At 40.6% G+C, this 20,282-nt stretch overlaps 1 protein-coding gene across 9 annotated transcripts in view; it reads right to left on the bottom strand.

Moving 5' to 3' along the window:
* Window positions 1–20,282, bottom strand: part of enah (ENAH actin regulator) — a 149,157-nt gene that overhangs the window by 28,928 nt on the left and 99,947 nt on the right. For 8 of the 9 annotated variants that reach the window (XM_058614268.1, XM_058614267.1, XM_058614265.1 and 5 more), the window contains one exon: window positions 15,716–15,788. In XM_058614268.1, coding sequence (XP_058470251.1) covers window positions 15,716–15,788 — 73 coding nt within the window. Of the gene's footprint in view, window positions 1–15,715; window positions 15,789–19,511; window positions 19,952–20,282 lie in introns of those variants that run through there. The other variant, XM_058614269.1, reaches the window with a different exon arrangement.

The following is a 20,282-nucleotide window of genomic DNA, read 5'->3' as shown; positions in this document are numbered from 1 at the left end:
ACTCCCTTTTTTTCCCCATCTGCCCTGGTGACACACTCACACCCACACCAACACACAAACATCCTCTACCCCTACAAACACACACACACACACACACACAGGTGATGTCATGGTCCTTTCCCACGGTCTAGTTTGGAAACATTGCCTGGGAAAATCTCTCTGACTTTGAATATAACAACTTCACAACAAGTCTTTCAAACATAAGTCATTCAAACAGTACGACACAGCTTTGTTTGTTTTGTTCCCATTTTGACTCATAAATTTCGCATAATGACGATTTGTCTTGAGACTGTAGGAAGTTGTGTGTGTGTGTGTGTGTGTCAGCACATATTGGTCCAATAAAGCCTTGTTTTTACATTCGCATCATTTTTCAAATGTCATTTCCATTTGATTTGGTGTTTTTAACATGTCACACTGGGTCTTGTTTAGCTGCGTATAGTCAAAGCTGTTCATTGAACCACTTTCCTTTTCAGTAAAACACGCTGTATTTGGTCAGCTCTTGTTTATTTAACTCAAGATTCTATTTTACCTTTTGCAAAAATGGAGATTTAGATGACCATTGATGGAACCTCTGGAGTCAGATATGAGATAAGTTGAAAGATCTGAGAATAACTGAGACAATGAACAAAACACCCACATCTGAACCGTGAGGCGTCATCGCAGATTCTGGTGAGCAGCGAGACTTGAGCTTGTGTATCCGGCCCAGATGCCTGGTGCCTTGGCATCTAGGGAAGGAACCTTGAAAGGCGCCTAGTTTGTGTCTTATCCTAAGTTATGGCTGTTATTATTGTACTACACCAGGTTTGGTTATAAGAATATGTGAGTAATTAAATCCCTCACAACCCTTATCCATCTTTATTATGGTAGATAAAATATAGAACATGAGGTATCATTTTGAATGAGTTGAGTTTGCGAGACTCGTGACATTTTAAGTTAATAACGTGACTCATAATATAAATGTTTGAACAAAACCAAAGTGGACGCCGTGGATCAGGGTGGAACATCACAGCTGTGAATCTGCCACGAGTCGCTCTTTCAGCTACGTCTAATAGTCAGATATGAACAGAGGCATAATTGGCACATAATTACACAACAAAGGGCAAAATTCCCCTTAAATGTGTTCATTTAAATGTGCTATTACTCTCTCTCTCTCTTTGTCCCCCTTCCCTCTCAGTGTGCCTTCACCTGGAGGAGCAGGATCTAATCAGTGGGTTTACCTAATGCATTTTAAATAAAGGCTGATTAAAGTGAATGAAGCTAATTCCCCTCAAAATAGGAACTGCTTAGCGCTGACGTACGGCCTCACGTCCACCTACAGAGTCTGCTGCACTGGATTATCCGTCCAAATAAGACGGAATAGGTGGAGTTTTATTTTAGTTAGGGGTTAACATTTAAATAGTACAAATTGGAATTGGTTATAAAGTATACGATCCAAATATATATATATCGATATGGAGATCACTGTCGATATAAATACACTATGAACCATTGATGGCCGGTCTTTAAATGTTATGCATTTGAATGTTTTTCTCCTTGTTTTTATGATTATTATTCTTGTTAGCGTTTATTTAATTGCTGTTTCTACAGTTGATGTTATTCAGGTTTTATTAGTATTTGTATAAACATGTTACTACTACTACTACTTTAAATGGTAAAGTGCATTTTCTATCACACAACCCATTCACACGCTGTCAGGACTAACCATGGGGGTTAAGTGTCTCGCCCCAAGTAGCAGAGCCGGGAATCAAACCCACAACCTTCCAATTGAAAGATGACTCCCTCTACCACTGAGCTACTGTCGCACAAGGCACGGTGTCATCGTCTGTGAACACACTTTAGTCTTTTATGAAATATCAATTTGAAAGTAAGATGTGATAAATGTGGCTTATTCTGAGATTTTAACAACAGGAAGTAAGACAGTCATGTTGTATATATGACGTAATGTTGGCTAAAACTAAATGATTGCTGTTTTCACACACCTCATCCTTACCAAGGGTCCCCACACATAAAAAAGGCCTCGTTCTCACAGTGCTTCAGAGGTCCACTGACGTAATAAGAGCCACACAGAGGTAACCTGGATTCACAGCAGGTGGAAGTGTGGCAGAGTCTCGCCTCTGAGAATTTCACAGTCTCTTCTGGGGGCTTCCCTCATCTCCGATAATATATTCTCTCTCTAGTGGTAAATGAGTTCCTGTAGGCTCCTCAGCTGTGCAACAGTGGCTTGAAATGAATCATGTAACAGTGAGTGATGGTCGTAAAAAAGGAGTCTAATCAGGCAGATCACAAGGGTTTCATGTAAGAGTTTTCTGGAGCAAAAAGAAAAAGAATTTTGTGACGCCTACATATATAAACAGAACTGATCATATTTTTTTTTTTTTGCAGAACTGCATAGTATAAAAAAAACTATATCGAGCAATACGTCGCTGTCACTTTTTCATGTAATTTAATTGCAGCAAGAAGAACAAGCGCCTTTCTGCATGGAGTTCCTGCATGTTCTCCCCGTGTGTGTGTGGGTTTTCTCCGGGTTCTCCCGGCTTCCTCCCACAGTCCAAAAACATGCAATATGGGGATTAGGTCAATTGGACACTCACACTAAATTGACCAAATTGATCATTTAATTTTGTGTCCATGTAACTGATGAATAGTAAATAATACTGTAAAAAATGTAACTTTTACTGGCTGACCTGTTATCTCTCATGCCTCTTTAATACCTAAGTCGCCCTCTCATCGGTTTTTAAAGGACTAATCCTGAGAGCAATATGACTCAAGAGAAAGTGTCATTTGTCTTGTGCATTGCCTCGTTTCTCTTCATTACACTTGTGCTGGTGAAGAGGGCTGCGAAGCCTGAATGTGTCCTAATTAGAGAAGAGAGGTAACGCTGGTGTTTTTCCTTTGTCATAGTGAAATCTCTCTGCTGACGCTGATGAATGTCTTCAAGTTTCTCAACCACTTTTGGAACTCGACTGTTTTGCCCTCAAAGGTCAATGAGCTGCTTTGAGACAAACACTCTCCATCACTCGCCTGAACCGGAGATGAAGACAATCTTGAAATAACTAAGAAGACGTGTTGAGATGAGTGTGTGTGTGTGTGCGCCGTTCATCGCAGGGACACCTCTGACTGTTTCAGCTGATGTCATGAGGTAGTAACGCTCACATTCCTGTCCAATGAGAGCAGCTTCTCTGTCTCTGCCAACACTTTACAAGTGCAGCACATTCTGATTAAGAACGGCAGAGAGAAAAACTCTGTGTCGACTGCTCACATGAGCCGGCCGCCTGCTGACATCAATTTCATTTCCTGACAAACTAATTGTTATAAAACTGAAATATGCTTCCACAGCCGAAGCCAACGATAACAGCGGTCATGACAGGATACGTGGAATGAAACTACAGTTGATTTGACCTTTTCTGGTATGAAAGTGGGTGTGACAAATACCTTAAAGCTGCACTACAAAACACTGATGAATGTGTCACTACAGCTGACAGCCTGTTTTTCCCTTTTGACACAGGAGTCTGGAATAAATGCTGCAAAGACAGGATTACACTGAAGAAGCCATTTTCAAGCCATTAAGACACATTAAGTATAACGTTTTCTTAATCTTTCAGCTTCTTCCTTTAAGTGAATCGTCTGTCTCCATCTTGTCCTCTCCCTCGTGTCCACCCACTGTCTCCAAACAGGTCTCACTACCGTCTTGTAGACTTTCACTTTTGTCGCTATCCTTCTGTCACACATCAGCACTGACACTCGTCTTCATTGCTTTGACAGGTAGTTAAACTCCTCCCACTTTCTCTACTCCTTCATCTTCGTCATTCACACACAGGTATTCTCTCTCTTGCTCCGACTGACCTTCATTTTGACCTTTATAGTTGTAGCAGATCCATTGATTTTCACCTTTTAGAGAATAACTGTCAGCGAGAGGCCGTTCCAGCTGACACAGGGTGAAACAGCTGTTTTTGGGCGGTCCCGTGTACAGAAACATCTGTCGTCCACATTATCCCAGATATGTTTGCCTCACATACACAGATTTTTGTGTATGTGTACGCTCGATTTGCTTACCCAACTGTCCAGGAATGATGATAATATTAATTAGTATTTCGTGCACACATTATACCTACTTTGTAGTCACGAAATAGTATTTTGTGTGCATGTTATAGCTATTTATTTATTTTTTTAACCATGTCTTGTCCGAGGTGCCGTACAGATTACTACTGACATGGAGGCAAAACTCTAATCCATACACGGATAGTTTTTTATGATCTGAAAATGACGAAAACGCAGGTGTAGATTAAGATTCACATCACGACACTGACGGTTCAGAGTCTCTCACCTATGAGCTACAGCATTAAAGGTGCAGAAGGCAGAATTTATCTTTCAAATGTGTCTATATATATATATATGTGTATTGTTGTATAATAAATAAGAGAGCAGGATATGCTGTAGATGCTTTGTCCATGTCATAGGTCAAATATAATATAAGTGCAGGACTGACACACTCTACATGCAACTATATCCATCATTTCCATTCAGAATAAGAAGAGGCCTACCTTAGTCTTAGTAAACTCTCACTAAACTCTGTCAACTATTGACACTGAGTACTATTTAATAAATTCGAGCATTAAATGACTTCTATGAAAGAGCGAGCAACGACTCCTGAAAACAAATCTTCTTGTCTAGCGTCTCCTCCTTCCTTGTGATGTGTTGAATCTAAAGCAGGTTCCTCTTCATCTCGTCTCTTCACGTTCCCTCCCTCACAGGATTCAAAGCTGTGAAAAGCCTCCTGCACCATTTAACTGGCATCTCGCTCGCCTCCTGACAAATGTTGCCGGGGAAACCGTTGCTAAGGGAGCGTGGGCAGTGGCACGGCCTGAATCCCCACATGCACGCACGCGCACGTTATTCCTTTACACTCTGCAATAAACTGCGACGACCGAGTTCAAGGCCGTGTGAGGAAGACGAGACACGCGGAGGAAACATCGGAACATTTCGATGTTGAATCTAAGAGATGGGAAACAGAGAGGAGGGGAGCTGTGGAGATCCCCTCCTCTCTGTTTATAGAGATTATAATCTCTGAATTGTAGTAAAATAGTTTAATCCAGAGGAGATAAATCTGAGGGATTCTCCCAATCATTTTCATCTGAAACAGCGGTGGAAAAGGAAGGATGGATGTTTACGGTGGCGTCTTAAAAATATGTACTCCAAAACTGTAGGGGGAGCTCCGTAGAGAACAAGGTGGAAAAGTGCAAAGTTCCACTTAAAATAACTGTAAAATCCCTGAATCCCTTGACTCTGCTCTTCACAGAAAGAGTATGTTGGCAGATAGCTGCCGTCTCTACAGAAACTTTGACCTCTGGGAGGCGCTACCGAGTTCCTCTGGCATCTAAAAATGAATATAAAGAATAATTCAATCCAAGTACAAAGTGTATTCTTAACTGCACAAAGTGACCCCGGAGCTTTTAATCCACGGCAGCAGGAAGGAGCAGTTTGTGTTTTAATGTAATTGAATCCTGTACATGTCGACTTTTACGAGTTGTCATATTTTCTTCCTGATTTTTTACAACTGTCTTAAGTTTCTATCTCTTGTTTTTATGACTCCCTCTTTTCTTGATTTAAATGCATGTTGTTTTTATACGACTTCCTGTACGTTTCCTTTTATGATTTGATGTTGGTCAGCCAAAGGCAAATTTGCACCCTGGTGGACATTCAAGTATTCTATTCTATTCTATTCTATTTTTTGTATTCTATTCTATTTTATTTTATTTTATTTTATTTTATTTTATTTTATTTTATTTTATTTTATTTTATTTTATTTTATTTTATTTTATTTTATTTTATTCTTTGTATTTGTTGGTTACTTACTCTTAACTTGTTTCCAGTGACATTATGCTGTGATAAAAGACACATAAGATCCCTAAGAACACTTCTTAAGAGCATAGAAACAAAATGACAAGATCATAAAAAGCAAGCAGTATCAAAAGAAATTCAAAAGAAAGTGAGAATATAGCAGATCTCTTTAGAATTCCCCTTCATGTTCAGCTGCGTGGTCCCAACAGGTGTCACTGAAGTCACAGCCTGGAGCTACTTCCATGTTGCTCTGTGTGAACTGCTAACCCTCACTTTTCCTCCTTTAAACTCACCACGGCCTCTAGAACTGACATTTTCCCACTTTTAAAATACGCCCAATAAGGAATTTTAAATGCCCCTAAGAGGGAAAAACTGCTGAATTTTTCACAAAAATCTACAAACTGGTATAGTTTAAAGTGCAAGTTGGTGTAGCCGAGCTTTGTGATACCATTAAACATCTCAGGAACCCCAAGACCTACTACATTATTGATCCTCTGGTTCACATTCACACTGACACAGACACAGAGAACAGCAGCAACATCTGAGACTAACTTCACGGTTGAGCATAAAATATGAACATATACCGACATTAATTATATAACCAACAGGTAACTATAAGTTTCCTGTCTGTTTCCTGTTTATATCACCTCTTACACATCAGTTCTGGACCCTGTTGATTTCATATAGGTCTGTTTTATATCAAGGGTTTAATGCATTTCATTCTATATCAGCGTTTTTGTGACAACTATGTCAAACCGCCTGAGATTCTGAAGTCTGGTGACATCAGGAAACAACTCACAGATTCAGGAAATGTTGACTGGACTAACTGGAGCCCAAATGGACCACATGGTTCTAGGCCAGGCCAGGATCAAGTCCAAGTGTGCTACACACACACACACACACTCACACACACACACTCACACACACACACTCAATGTGTCATTTACAGGGATGAGCCAATACGACACACAGTGTCAGCATCTGAGATACACTCTGTAAAGCCTAAATAAATCCTAAATGCATGACTCAGCAGCAGTTTCCTTCATAAACCCAAGTCATTTCAAAGACTATCAGACTGATATCAGTATTGAAAGATTCTCAAAATTGTGATATGGGTATTTTGTTGGGCACAAAATGTGGTTCCAAGCGATCACAACTTTGATAAGACCAAAAGCTCCTGTCACAATGAAGGTCACTCTGTATCCAGATCATGATACAGACCTTTTGTCAAACATGTAAATTGTGGCCTTTTGTAAATGTTACGTTGCAGTGACAGCGTTCGTCAGCGTTCGTCTCCCTCAGTACCGCTGATCTTTAGTAAATGCCTCATGTCTCCTCCACTGACTGAGTCTGAGCTTTGATTTGAGAGCTAAACTGGGTTTTCGTGGCTTGTGCTCATAAGAATGTTTCCATTTTGGACAGGACAATACACTATTTCGTCACAATTTTCATTACAAAATAAATGATTGTGGTGAATTTCCATTATTGGGTTGAAAAATCATTAATATTTCAAATGAGTGACATAGTATGTCATACTAATGTATGTTGAAGAGCCACAAGGGGGAGCCGACAGATGTTCCAGGACCTCATCCATCAAAAAATGCAGGAAACATCTGTCTGTCTGTCTGTCTGTCTGTCTGTCTACAGATCACATAACAGGCTTCAAACTTGACAGGTGACTTACTCAGGACACCAGTGTGTGTGGTGCTGACTTTGACTTTGCTCGAAATAAGAAATGCAAGCGAGGTCAGTAGAAATGCGACAATTGCTTCACAGGAAGAGGCTCACACAATATCATCATCACCAATTATGTCATTATTGATCATTGTTATTATTGTTAACCCTTTAACACCAATGTCGGCCTGGATTCTTTTCTTATTTCAATATCTGGCAGTTATTTACAATTTACTGCATGTTAAAGTAGTGTATTAACGATTTAAAATCTGGTGATGAAGACGCTGATTTTCTGTCAGAAATTACCGCAATAACCACATGATGGTCTTGACTTTTCAGCTTTCAGAAACCATTGCAATTTTTGTGTGCTGTCACGTAATTACGGTAACACAAAGTGCACTTATGCTTGGTGTTAAAGGGTTAAGTTGTTATTTTAATTTCATTTTTAGTTTTATGTTAAATCATATGAAAAAAATAAACTGAAAATACACAGAAAACAGGCACCTATTGCACAGCTACTGCACTAAAAACCCTATTTACACTGCTTGTTTTTCTCATCTGCAATGTTTCAAGCCAACATGTAAAGCTAAGTGAGATTTAAAAATGGTTTTGTTTCGGTGATGATAATCAGGATAAGTCAGATGAATACATTTTCATATTCATATAGACCCATGCCTATGTCATAAAGGTAATAAAGGAGTTAAGGGAAGTTTTGATTCACAAAAGATTATCAATAATAATCTTTTGTGCTCGAACCCTAATTATTATGGGGGAAAAAATGATGGGCATAAAAACAGGTGTTTCTAAATATAGCGACACCATTGCCCCAATTTAGATTTTGAAAAGCATCTGCAGCCCACTTAACATTTAATCTCAACTTGAATCAACACCCAGCACACAATGAAGTGTCGTTTGAATGATGCAACGACACGTACACGAGAAATGTTCTCACGTGTATGTGAGGAGTCAAAAAAATCCAGCGACACGTGTTATACAGTTAATTAACAGGTCGGATAAAAGAAAAAAAACCCAAAAGGAATTGAATTTGTTTTGTAACTGATGGTAACGCATAATTACAAAACTGAAAATTATTATTTATTGTCATTTTTAATGACCTGTCACAGCCCAACACAGCTCCGGCTCACATGCTGGGAAGTGCTGCAAAAACAAAGCAGCAAATAATTGATTGTTGTTGATTGTAATTATAATAATAATAATAATAATAATATAATGACAATAATTAAACATTTTATTGCAGGGCACCTCATTAAACACTCAAGGACAAACATATTTAAAACTGTCGTTAAACAATAAATGTCGACAAAGGTGGATGGTTCATGTCAGGAGTGTTTTTAACATCTGTGAGGGCTAAATGCTAACAGAATGCTAACACACACACACACACACATCCTTTTCCTCTCCCGCTTCTCCATCCTTACCTTCATTCAACATGATGCAACACATTTCCTCTCTCTCTCTCACTGCTGACACACACACACACACACACACACTCCCATGCAGCACACAGCTATTAATACCACAGCCTATTATTTTGCAGCTCGTGTCTTTTTAATCTGAGGGCAGCACCCTGCATTTCTGAACAGGTGTTTTTTTTTTATTATTTTTTTTTATTATTATTGACACTCTGTGCACTCACACATGCAGTGAAGAGTCCTTTATCAATCATCCCTGAGGCTGCGTTGCCTGCAGGGTGCTCTTCATCCATCTATGTGTCGGAGAAGAAAGAGTTCCTGCAGCTGGAGCTGGAGGTGGATGAATTAAGAGGTGGCGACCACAGACAAGGAGTGAAAGAAATGGAGACGTGCATCGTTGTGTGGTCACTGGGGAATGGGGTTGTAAACACTCCACGTCCATATCTGTCTTTTCTCCTCTATTATCAGGCTACATAGCTCAGTACGACACATACACTCCCGACGGGCAGCTGACGCCCCATCTACTGAGGAGCCACAGCCACAGGTTCATTTAGCTGCGATCAGAGTCTGCGAACGTCGCTGTTTGTCAATTTTAGTGCATTATTGAAATGTAGACGCACTGGTATCAAACATCAGGTTGAAAATAAAAGCAGAAAAGTGAGGTTCACCTGCTTTGGTCCCCTCCTCAACTCCACACACACATGCTGGTTTATATACATTTTAGTGGGGACAGAAGTCAGCAAACGTCGCTTTGTTAAAGCAGAACTAACGAGAACGAGTAAACATTAGACCGGCTTTTTTCAAATGGTGAGAATTGAAAAACACAAAAGCACGCAAAAGAGACGCTGACATGGTGTTTTTGTTGTTGTTGTTGTTGTTGTTGTTGTTGTTGTTGTTGTTGTTGTTGTTGCACTTCCTCAATGTTTGCTATTATTGTAAAGGCATTTTCTCCACCGTGTTTTCAGTGGGTGGTTGGCTGTTTTTAGTTGTTCTGACTGGAATTAGTTCTGAGTTCACATAGATGCAACATTTACACATGCAAAAGCGTTTAATCAGAATGGAACTATTTTGACACGTTTACAGTGTTTAGTGTCTAATTCTCTGGAAGTACAAGCAGAAGAAGCAGCTTCACTTCCGGTATCTGCAGCCTCACAGCAGGGGTCTGCTCTTCTCTCAGTTCTTCTTCTCCTCTACTTCATTTCTTCATCTTTACGAATTCCCAATAAAAGTATCAGAGCTTTTCTGCAACAAGCTCAGATACATTGTTAAATCAAGGTCATCTCAACCAGCTAGTAAACCAGTAAAGGCAGCAGCAGTGACTCATAAGTGACCAGGTAAACCACTGATAACGCTCGCTGAGGTTCATCAGTGTGTGTGTATGTGTGTGTGTGTGTGTGTAGAGTTATAAATAACATTACATAACAGAGAGAGAATAATTAGACTGGGCATGAGTAAACTGAGGACAGAAAATATGAATTATATCATTACATAACACTGTGTTGAATGTAATAACCAAGAGATAATGAGGCTAAAACATGACACATTAGTCTAAATTTGACACCAGTAAAATGGAAGATGTCACCCACTTTAACCCGAGCCACCATTAACGGTGATAAAAAGTCACATGGGGTCAATCTGCATATTAATACATGCACAAATAAAGGAAATGAGACATTTTCTCTTTTAAAGAAACAGAAGGTTTGAGTGTTTCCACACGACTCGCCTCACTCCACATCTCCTCTTTCATTACATCCTTTTTGTTCTCTCTCTCTCTCGCTCAGTGGTCTGATATTGGTCTCTATGCATGAACACATGACCTCAGTCACTGATCCACTCTGCCTGTCTGTCATCTGCTGCTAAATATGGAGCAACCAAAAGGGAGGACGGGAAGAGGAGGGAGGGCAAAACAGTGAAGTCGGTCGGGCAGAAACCAAAGGGTGAAAAGTGGGAAAAGCTCAGGGGGGGCAGGAAGAAAGCGTAAAAGGAAAGAAGTTGTGAAAACGGGGGAAGGGAGGGAGAGAGAGAGAGAGAGAGGGGGGAGAGAAAGAGGTGGAAGCCTTGCCAGACTTGTGACACTCTCTGAATTCTCGGAGACCTTCACATTCTCCAAATTTCCTGGCAGATCCCAGTTCACCTCAAAGAGAATTACAAGAAGCGCTGAGTCACACCTGAGGAACGCTTCACTATTTATGTCCGTGAGAGTAAAAGATCAAAAGAGGGGAAAATGGAAACAGAGCCAACAGAGAGCACATGTCTGAGAGATGACGGCGCGAACACGCCGTGTTTGACAAGGATTTGGACTCTTCTGTCGCCCATCACAGACGTAATCTCGCTCCTGACCACAGGGAAAGTCACATCGGAAACAAACCAGAGGAAGAGAGTCTCTGTGCATGAGCCTCTCAATGTTTCATGACTGATGTAAGCGTGTGTGTGTGTGTGTGTGAGTGTGGATGAAGAGAGCTCAAATGTAAAACCCTGTGGTACAGCTCAGTTCAGTTTGATCAATCACACAATTATTTGTGTTTCCCACGTCAGCACGCTGCCAAGATAACCGATCTTCCATTGTGGTACCAACAATAATAATAATAATAATAATAATAATAATAATAATAATAATAATAATAACAATAATAATAATACCAGTAACAGGGTGGAGCTAAAAACACAGCTCATCATCACTCCTTATTTTATCATTATAACAAGTATAACACCTGTTTTTTTAATGATTTGTTTTTAATCTGCCAATATTTTTCTTTTATTATATTTAATAAAACATGAGTAGATGAAGTAAAGTAGTAACTCACAGCTTCTAAGAGACCAAGGTGAGAGAACGCAACAACTTCTTCATCTTATAATGATAAAAATACGAAAGCAGGAAAATCACGGTGTTAATTATCTGCCAATGATAATGATTTTTCAGATTCAAAATTATTTTTTGATTGACAACATACAGAGTTCCTAATTTGAGGGTCTACTCTGCTGTTTGTAAGATTCAGTAGCTTTTATATTTGAGAAAAAGCGACATTAACACGTTAATTTATGCCAAACAACAAAAGGATCCTGGAAAAGATGTAATCATAAACCTGAAGCCTTTGTTTGCTGCTCTGCTGTGAGGGTGTGGAGATTTAGACAATGAAACAGGCTAACCCTGGATTTCCACTGGACGCGGAACGGCCGCGGAACGGCCACGGCGCGGTAGCCGTTGCAAATCGCTTCCATTCTAATCAATGTGAGCATTCCCACCGGCCGCGCTGCGGCGCGGATCAGCAGCGGCCCAGAAGCGGCTCGCCGCGCCGCAGCGCTATCGATAGGAATCAGTTCTATTTTTTCCGTTGCCGCTGCTGAACCTCGTAAATTTCAACGAAGCAGATCGCACAAGACAGGAAGTCCGACACAGTATCAAAGTAAAACACTTCCGCCCCCCTTTCAAAATAAAACACAATACGCAGGTCACAACTTCACCTCAACGTTACGTCATAACCGGTGCTCCCAGGTCAACAGTCATTTGATCCGAGGGTCTCGGAGACAATGGACGACGAGAGACTGATTATGGAAGTGGAGAAATGAAAGAAGCTGTGTTGTTGTTGTTTACTTTATACACACAGTCTATCGCGGGATCTCGCGTCCGTTCGAGATTATCGCGCGATCTTCCGTGAATACCGCTGGCTCCAAAGGCTCCGCGCCGCTTCCGTAACGCGCCCGGTGGGGATTGACGTTTGGGAGAGGACGAAGCAGAACTGCGCCGCGGCCGTTCCGCGGCCGTTCCGCGTCCAGTGGAAATCCAGGGTAAGACAATCAAAACTGCAGAGTCATTGAGGGTAATCACCTCAAGTTCAGCCCCTGACTTTCAGCTCAACAGCAAATCTGTGGTTAAAGCTCATTTTCAAAGAATAATCCTGATGATAACAAAATTACAACAACTACTAATACTAATAATAATAATAATAAAGTTTATTCAGCTACTGTGAGCGATGAAGTTGTGTAACGACACAAATAATGTGAAATATTCTCAGTTTTCAACTCACTGCAGAGTTAACACAGTTCTGAGTTGACACAAAAAATACTGACAATATCGAATAAACAGCCATTTTCCAAAACATGCTCTCATACTTTGTGTTTTAAAACAACGGCGTCGGGAGAGCAACACACTGTGTGTGTGTGTGAGTGTGTGTGTGTGTGGGTGTGTCTCACACACGTCACTCCAGAACACGTTCAATAAGGATTCAGCTGCAGCGAGGACCTGGATTCTATTATATGAATCACATGGTTTTCTTATTGAGATCACTTTGTGGGAGCATCTGCATGTATGGAAGCATCTTTATCCATTATGTTCTTCTCAGGCTTTGTTTTGGGTTTTGTATATGGTTAACACACACACACACACACACACACACACACACACACACGCACACACACACGCACACACACACACACACACGTTATTGATCCAGACAGACTTCTTTCGGAACATGATATGTGCGGTGTGCCACAAACGTGCTTTATCTGAACTAGTTACTAAATCATTCATACTGATACTCAAGCTACATGTATATGTGTTCCAGGTTTTACTCATGTTGTGGGGACCAAAACCTGTTTACACAGTCACATTATGGGGACTTGTCCTCCTTGTGGGGACAAAAAGCAAGTCCCCATAACGTAAATTACTACATTTTAAGGTGAAGATATGTTTTAAGGTTAGGTTAGGTTAGGGTTAGGGTTAGGGTTAGGATTAGGATTAGGATTAGGCCAGTAGTAATTGTGGTTAAGGTTAGAGTAAGTCTCCAAGAAATGAATGTAAGTCAATGCAATGTCCCCTCAAGTCATGAATGTCGAACATGTGTGTGTGTGTGTGTGTGTGTGTGTGTGTGTGTGAAAGAGAGAGAATATAAAGTGCTGAGTCATTCTGTCAAAAAAGTCCATGTGTCTCTGTGTGGCAGCAACTTATATGCCTCTCTCAAAACATGAAATGATGTTTATTTTAATGTTTTTAATGTAATACGGAGCAAAGAAAGCAAAAAATATTCATATTTAAGAAACTGAAAAGCTAAAAAAATAAAATGTACAAAGAATATTTTTGCTGTCCTGGGGAAAACAAGGCATGTTCTCAATCAGACAGCACTATAACTGTAAAAGCATTATATTGTTCATTACTTTGACCATATTTGAGTTACTGTGTAGAGATAACGCAGGATATAGAGACCACACAAATGAACTCTTCTTTAAAATACTTCCAATTTACTTCCAAATACAGTAAAGACGTTGTTTTCAGAGTTTAAAAATGCAACTTTTTAAAAAGTATGCGTGTTTCAATCTCACAGGTTAAATAATGGAACAGATGAATTAAAGCAGAGTAAAAACATGAATCAGTTTAAGAGGAGGAGAAATACAAGGATGAAGAACAGCAGTTTAATCCAGGACGGTGATGCAAATGCTCGTGTTTAAAGGTGTTCTTGTGCTGTACTGAGAACATTAAGAACTAACTAATTAACTAACTAACTAACAGTTAATTAATCGACAGGGAGTTCTACTCTGAAGTCATCACTATGTACCAGACATTGGAAGCCAATAGTCCATGTTCCCATGTTTGCATGTGAGTGTGTGATTAAAGCCACACCCCCTCCCTCCCTCTCTCCTTTAGATCATGTTCTACCTCATTGTGTATGCTGTTGTTTGCTAATGCAGGAACTATGTGCTGCTGCAGCCTGTGACTCAGCTGCAGTGATGTCCTTCAGCAGCTATTTCTACCATCAAGCCTTAATGTGAGAGAAGAACAAGACAAGAAACACGTGTGTGTGTGTGTGTGTGTGTGTATCGACTGACGGCCACTCCTGACTCCAACCTATTGATTGTTTAAGTGGACAAAACTATCTTTCGTCCTGATCCAGGACCTTCAGTTAATCTTCACATTAGAACGTGATTTTAAAAATAGCAATATTTCATGAAATATTCAGTCTTTTTAAAACTTGAGACACTTGAACATGATGTTCATCCTGAACTTTGTCCAACAGCTGCTTTCTGTTAATACAGTTTTGTGTAGTCTAGTTTTCATGTGCATGTGCTATTACTCCACTGAATCTTTATTACCTGAGGAAAATACTGCCCATATATGGAAAAGTAAAACAACTCTGAGTGTTGAATCATTTGACCGCGTGTGTTTAGGATTCAGTGAAAGACAGGCGGGTCAAAAGAATACTGTACAAAAATGAAAAAGGCAGTGATGATGCAACTGTACAACATCCTCAATATCAGATATACAGTAGATATTCTGTTTTCTGTGCTGGAGGAGCAAAGAAACCAGAACAAATCCACATTTGAGAAGATGAAATCACTTAATAACTAAGAATCGCTTCATAACTTAAACGATGAAACGATTGTTCTTCAATTGTGTTGCGTCCACAAACCAATGAGCAACAAAACTGAAAACACTCACATATTGAACTCATTTTAATTATGAAAAGAAACACGCTGATTAATCGATTATCAAAACAGCTGGCGTTCGATTTAGTAATCAATTAATGATCGATTGACTGTTGCAGCCCTAAGTGTGTGTGTGTGTGTGTGTGTGTGTGTGTGTGTGTGTGTGCAGGTATTACATATGTTGTGGGGACTTACATCTGTTTACACACTCACATTATGAGGCCAAAAGGCAAGTCCATGGTATAGTTGGGCTGAGGTTAAGGTGAGGGTCAGGTATCCAGGAAATGAATGAAGTGTCCTCTGAAGTGATGGAAACCAGACTGTGTGTGTGTGTGTGTGTGTGTGTGTCGTACCTTCTCTGCAGCTCCAGCTCCTCTGGTGTGGGGCCATTCTGAACTTGTGGGCTTTGTCTCGGCAATGTGGGGCCTGTAGAGGACAACACACACACACACACACACAGATGCTTTTAGACATTAAAGTGGAGGCATCAGCATCTTCTCGTCATGACTTTAAAAGGCTCCATTAAATCTGACACTGACATAAAGCTGTGCTCTTACAAACTCACAATTTCCCGTCAAAGTATGACACACACGAAAAGGTTAGGCGCGGCCTTGAAGACGAAACAAGATCAGTGTTGTGTTTTATTTTTCTGCTTTTTTTCTTGTGAACTTTATTGATGTTTTCTGATATTTACTTAAGACTTTTACCCTAATTTAACAGCTTTGGAGTCTTTGTGGTGGTTAAATGTCTTGTTGCAGGAAGAGTGGGTGCTGTCTCCACTCCTCCTACCGTCTGTAAGTGGAAAAACTCTTAGAATTAGAAGGTCTTGCAAAGTCCTGGGTCTCGAGAGACACACATTCACACTCAAACACCCCTAGCAAAGTGCCAGATCAGAGGCAGAGCTGGTGAAAAAGAAGCAGAGAAAACAATTGTTGGACGAAGTGAGAAAGGAGAAATTAAATGGATGCTGACCGGCATGATCATGGCTCCACGGCTCCGTTGAAAACAAATGCACATGGCCAGGAGAGGGGAAGGTTAAACGTGAAAATATGTGGTCCCAAAGCCACCAGACATTCAAAGTTCTGCTTTAGATGGTGCAGGACTGGAGCAGAGCTCGAGGCAATAACCGACTCATTACCACCAGGTGTGGAAGCCAACACTGGCAAGATGCACCAATAAAATAACATGTGCATTGTAGCGGTAAATGGTGATTTTAAAAACCCTATAGAACCTGAAAGAGCAGTGACATCATCAGCGGAAACTTTAAAGTAACCAAACTCATCTGTGCTGCAAGGACAAAGAATGTAGACGGACCTAAACGTGAACATGTGAACATGTGAACTGACGATGGACGGAAACAGAGAGTTCTGAAGAATAAAAGAAGCCCTGTGTCTTCCTTTAGTGTGACCTTTGACCCCGATGACTAAACTCCAAGCATTAAAAGATTTACTGGAAGCCGGTCCATGATGACTCAGCACCCGCCGCCACGAATGAGTGAGCAAGCCAAGCAGTCACAAGGCAATAAATGTTTCTTATTGATCCGTACGACATCACCTACTGTATACATATACTGTCAACTGTGTTTCCTCCAGCTCTATTTCTCACTGATATTTATGTAACTTCTCTCGTTTTCACCTCTGAGGAGGAAACAGCCTCACGGGGAAACTGTGGATCAATGGTGTGTTTATGTGTGTTTCTGTCTATGGTTGTGTGGACACATCATTAAGATAGGACTTTTTGAGGGATGAGACTAGTTTTTGGAGCTGGATGTAGGTTTCAGTCATGGTATCGAAGGATTAGACATTTATTTTGAAAGGTCATGGTTATGGTAAGGCGGGTATGGAATGCATTGTTTTGTCCACAAACCAAAATGATTGACTTTTAATGATTTCTTTGTTATGCAGAGCAAACAAATGAAGAAAATATTGTTGAAATCTGGTTTTAATCATGAAAAAAGCTTCAAACTGATTATTCGATTATCAAAATAGTTGTCGATTCATGGTTTCAGCTCTAGTTATAACTGCTAAAATGCTACACTGCTTTGTGGTTAGTTGATCATTGTCCAATCAGAGTGACATGTAAAGACAGTCAAATGTTCAGTTTGGGTACTTTCTTCTCTTATCTGCGAGCAAACTTGTATCTCACATTATTTATTCTCAATTTCTATCCAATAAAGTCTTTTCTACTCAGCATAAACCCACATTTCTCATGCACATAAACTTATGGAATTCTATGTGAACGCCAATTAAAGACGCTCCTAATCGCTCTGACCCTCATTTGCGCTCGCTTGTTTCCTTTTCCCCCAGCATGAGCTGAAGTGAAAAACGATTGTATTACGACTGTGGCAGTGAATATCTGCGAGTGTAATTGCTGACATGGTCGTCTCCATCCTCCTCAGCTGCCTGTGGGCTGTAATCTTGTTGCCGTCTATTATAATGGAGCTCATGTGCTAATGACAGAACACAGACAGCAGCCTCGCAGGGGTCACAGCCCCGACAGCTGCAGGAGGCAAGTCTTATGATCTGATCATCAGGCGGGGTATTCATTTCAGTCTTGTTTTCACGTTGGACCAGGATCTGTATCACTGTAACCTACAGTATACAACGAGAAAGTGGATTGTGTAGCATCTAAATCCATTTCTAAAATTGAACACTTACAACTCTGTCTGCCGAAAATGAAGCTGCCTCGATCTGAAACAGGTGTACTACATTTTAGCATCCATATTAGATGTCATTCTGTCACAATGAGCTTAGAAAAACATGACAGGTTATGTATAAAAACACTGCACATGCATAAAACTGCAGAGAGCACAGAATAATGTGCAGCTTTCCTGTATCTTTCTATTTAAAAGGGTGTTTTTATTACGGTGGAAGCTTCCAATAAAGCTTTCTGCTTCTCACTGCACGATAACATTTTCTTTTATCGTGGTCATTGTGTCTTTTCATGTGCAGTAATTAAAAAATAATCACAACTGATCATGTATTCATGAAAAATGGCATTTCTGTCTTAAAAGCAGGTGTAATTCACACAGGCCTGTCGATGCATACTGCAAACTTAAGGTGTGAATGGTTTCTTTGCTCCTCTATCACAGTCAACTGAATATCTTTGAGGACGTCATCGTTTCAAGGTTTGGGAAACAGAGATCGACATTTTATGGGCCAAATATAAGAGTCAATAGATGAATCGATACTGAAAATAATCACGAGTTGCATCCCAATGCAGCACTTTTATACACAAGTCTGTTAAAGCCGGCTCAGCTCTGCACTTTGGACACTTGATAGTCCTAATAATTATTTACATACTCCAACTATGGTGGTTTATTTTGAGTTCTTGCAGAGGAAGAGGCTCAACATCCACCATGAATGGCTTGCATAGTCTGTGTGTTGCGTTCACTGTCGTAAATAGTAAACCCTGAGTTCTAAGCAGAAACACAAGGTCAACCACTTATCAGTTTCTACTTATTATCGCTTATGTTTACCCGCGTTATACATCCATTTAATAAACGTTGACACCATATTTCATTTCAGCCAATATTACTCTGCATTTCACTTGAAATTACAAATTGACGTGACCAAACCTGACCTAAGCCCTAAGTCCAGGATTTTTGTCCTAATGAGTTGATTTTATGTAATGTGATTCTTTTGAGTACAGTTTGTTGCATGAATAAGTATTACATGCTGTATTTGTCTCGTTCCATTCTGCCAATGGACTGCAAATGTGAATAACCTCTGTAAGACACAATCAGAGCATTAAATTGTTACATTTAAGCCTCAATATTATATGTAAAGCTTCTGAAATGCATTCAAATGAGTAAATAAAAGAATACAGAAACCAAAAACCACTATCTGACACATTACTGTGAAGGACAGGAAAGAACAGAAGAGAGAGAGAGAGAGAGAGGCTGCGTAAACACAAAGTATAAAGTAAAGCAGAATCCTGACATCACTCTGTGGTCGAAAACACTGATATGAGCTCACATATAAATAATGTGGGAACGTAAAAGCCTCTCTTTCAATACAATAAGTCGAAATTTCACCGCAGCCAAAACCCAACTATGTAGCTGACAACTATTATAATTATAACACAATTTCCCAAATACATGCACAAGCAGCCAAACAGCCCCTGCTCCCATCACTGCTGTGTACCTACATGAAAGCAGCGTCAGTATGGGCCTCCTCTGGCAGCAGACGTAGCGCCAAAGTCCCTCATGGGTCACGTCTGACCCACTTCCAGGCCTCAGTGCAACCACCACGCCACTGCCAGCTCCCCTCACAAACCCCGCACCCCCAGCACAATCTTTGGAGGTCACATACAGAACCATAGCTCAGTCTCTGGGCCTCGTCTTCCTTCCTGACTTCCCTCTGCCTTAGCTCAGCATCATCCAGTCGCTCACAGAGACGGATAAAGTCTAGTTCCACCGAGATTTATCAAAGAAAACCGGGGGGAAATAAAGGATTCCTTCTGTTGCAGTAGCCAGGTTAAGTGTTCTGTCCTCTGTAACGTGATGCCTTCATGGTCTGACGGTACACCTTTAAACGATGACGCTCAAACGCCGGGGTGTGGTTCTTCTCTGAGCCACTTCTCCAATAGATCATAATTGATGGAAACAAAGAGAGAGGAGAGGAGAGGAGAGGAGAGGGAGGGATGGAGAGTGGAGAGGACGGAGGGAGGGAGGGAGGGATGAACACAAGCACCCACAAAAGAGAGAGAGCATAACAGAGAGAATGAAAAGCCGGCCGGACACAAAGAATGAGGAGAGAGAGCAAACAGACTGCACACAAAAGGCAGAGAAAGAGGGGAAAAAAAGATGTGGAGAGAGAGAGAGAGAGAGAGGGAGGGAGGGAGGGGAGAGAGAGGATGTGGTGTGGTGTGGCATTCGCTACCTGGTGGGCTGGTCAGTCTGTTTGTGCTTCCTGGATC

Source organism: Solea solea, chromosome 17 (genome assembly GCF_958295425.1).
Source record: "Solea solea chromosome 17, fSolSol10.1, whole genome shotgun sequence".
Lineage (NCBI taxonomy): Eukaryota > Metazoa > Chordata > Actinopteri > Pleuronectiformes > Soleidae > Solea > Solea solea.
This window is presented reverse-complemented; position numbering and strand designations above follow the sequence as displayed.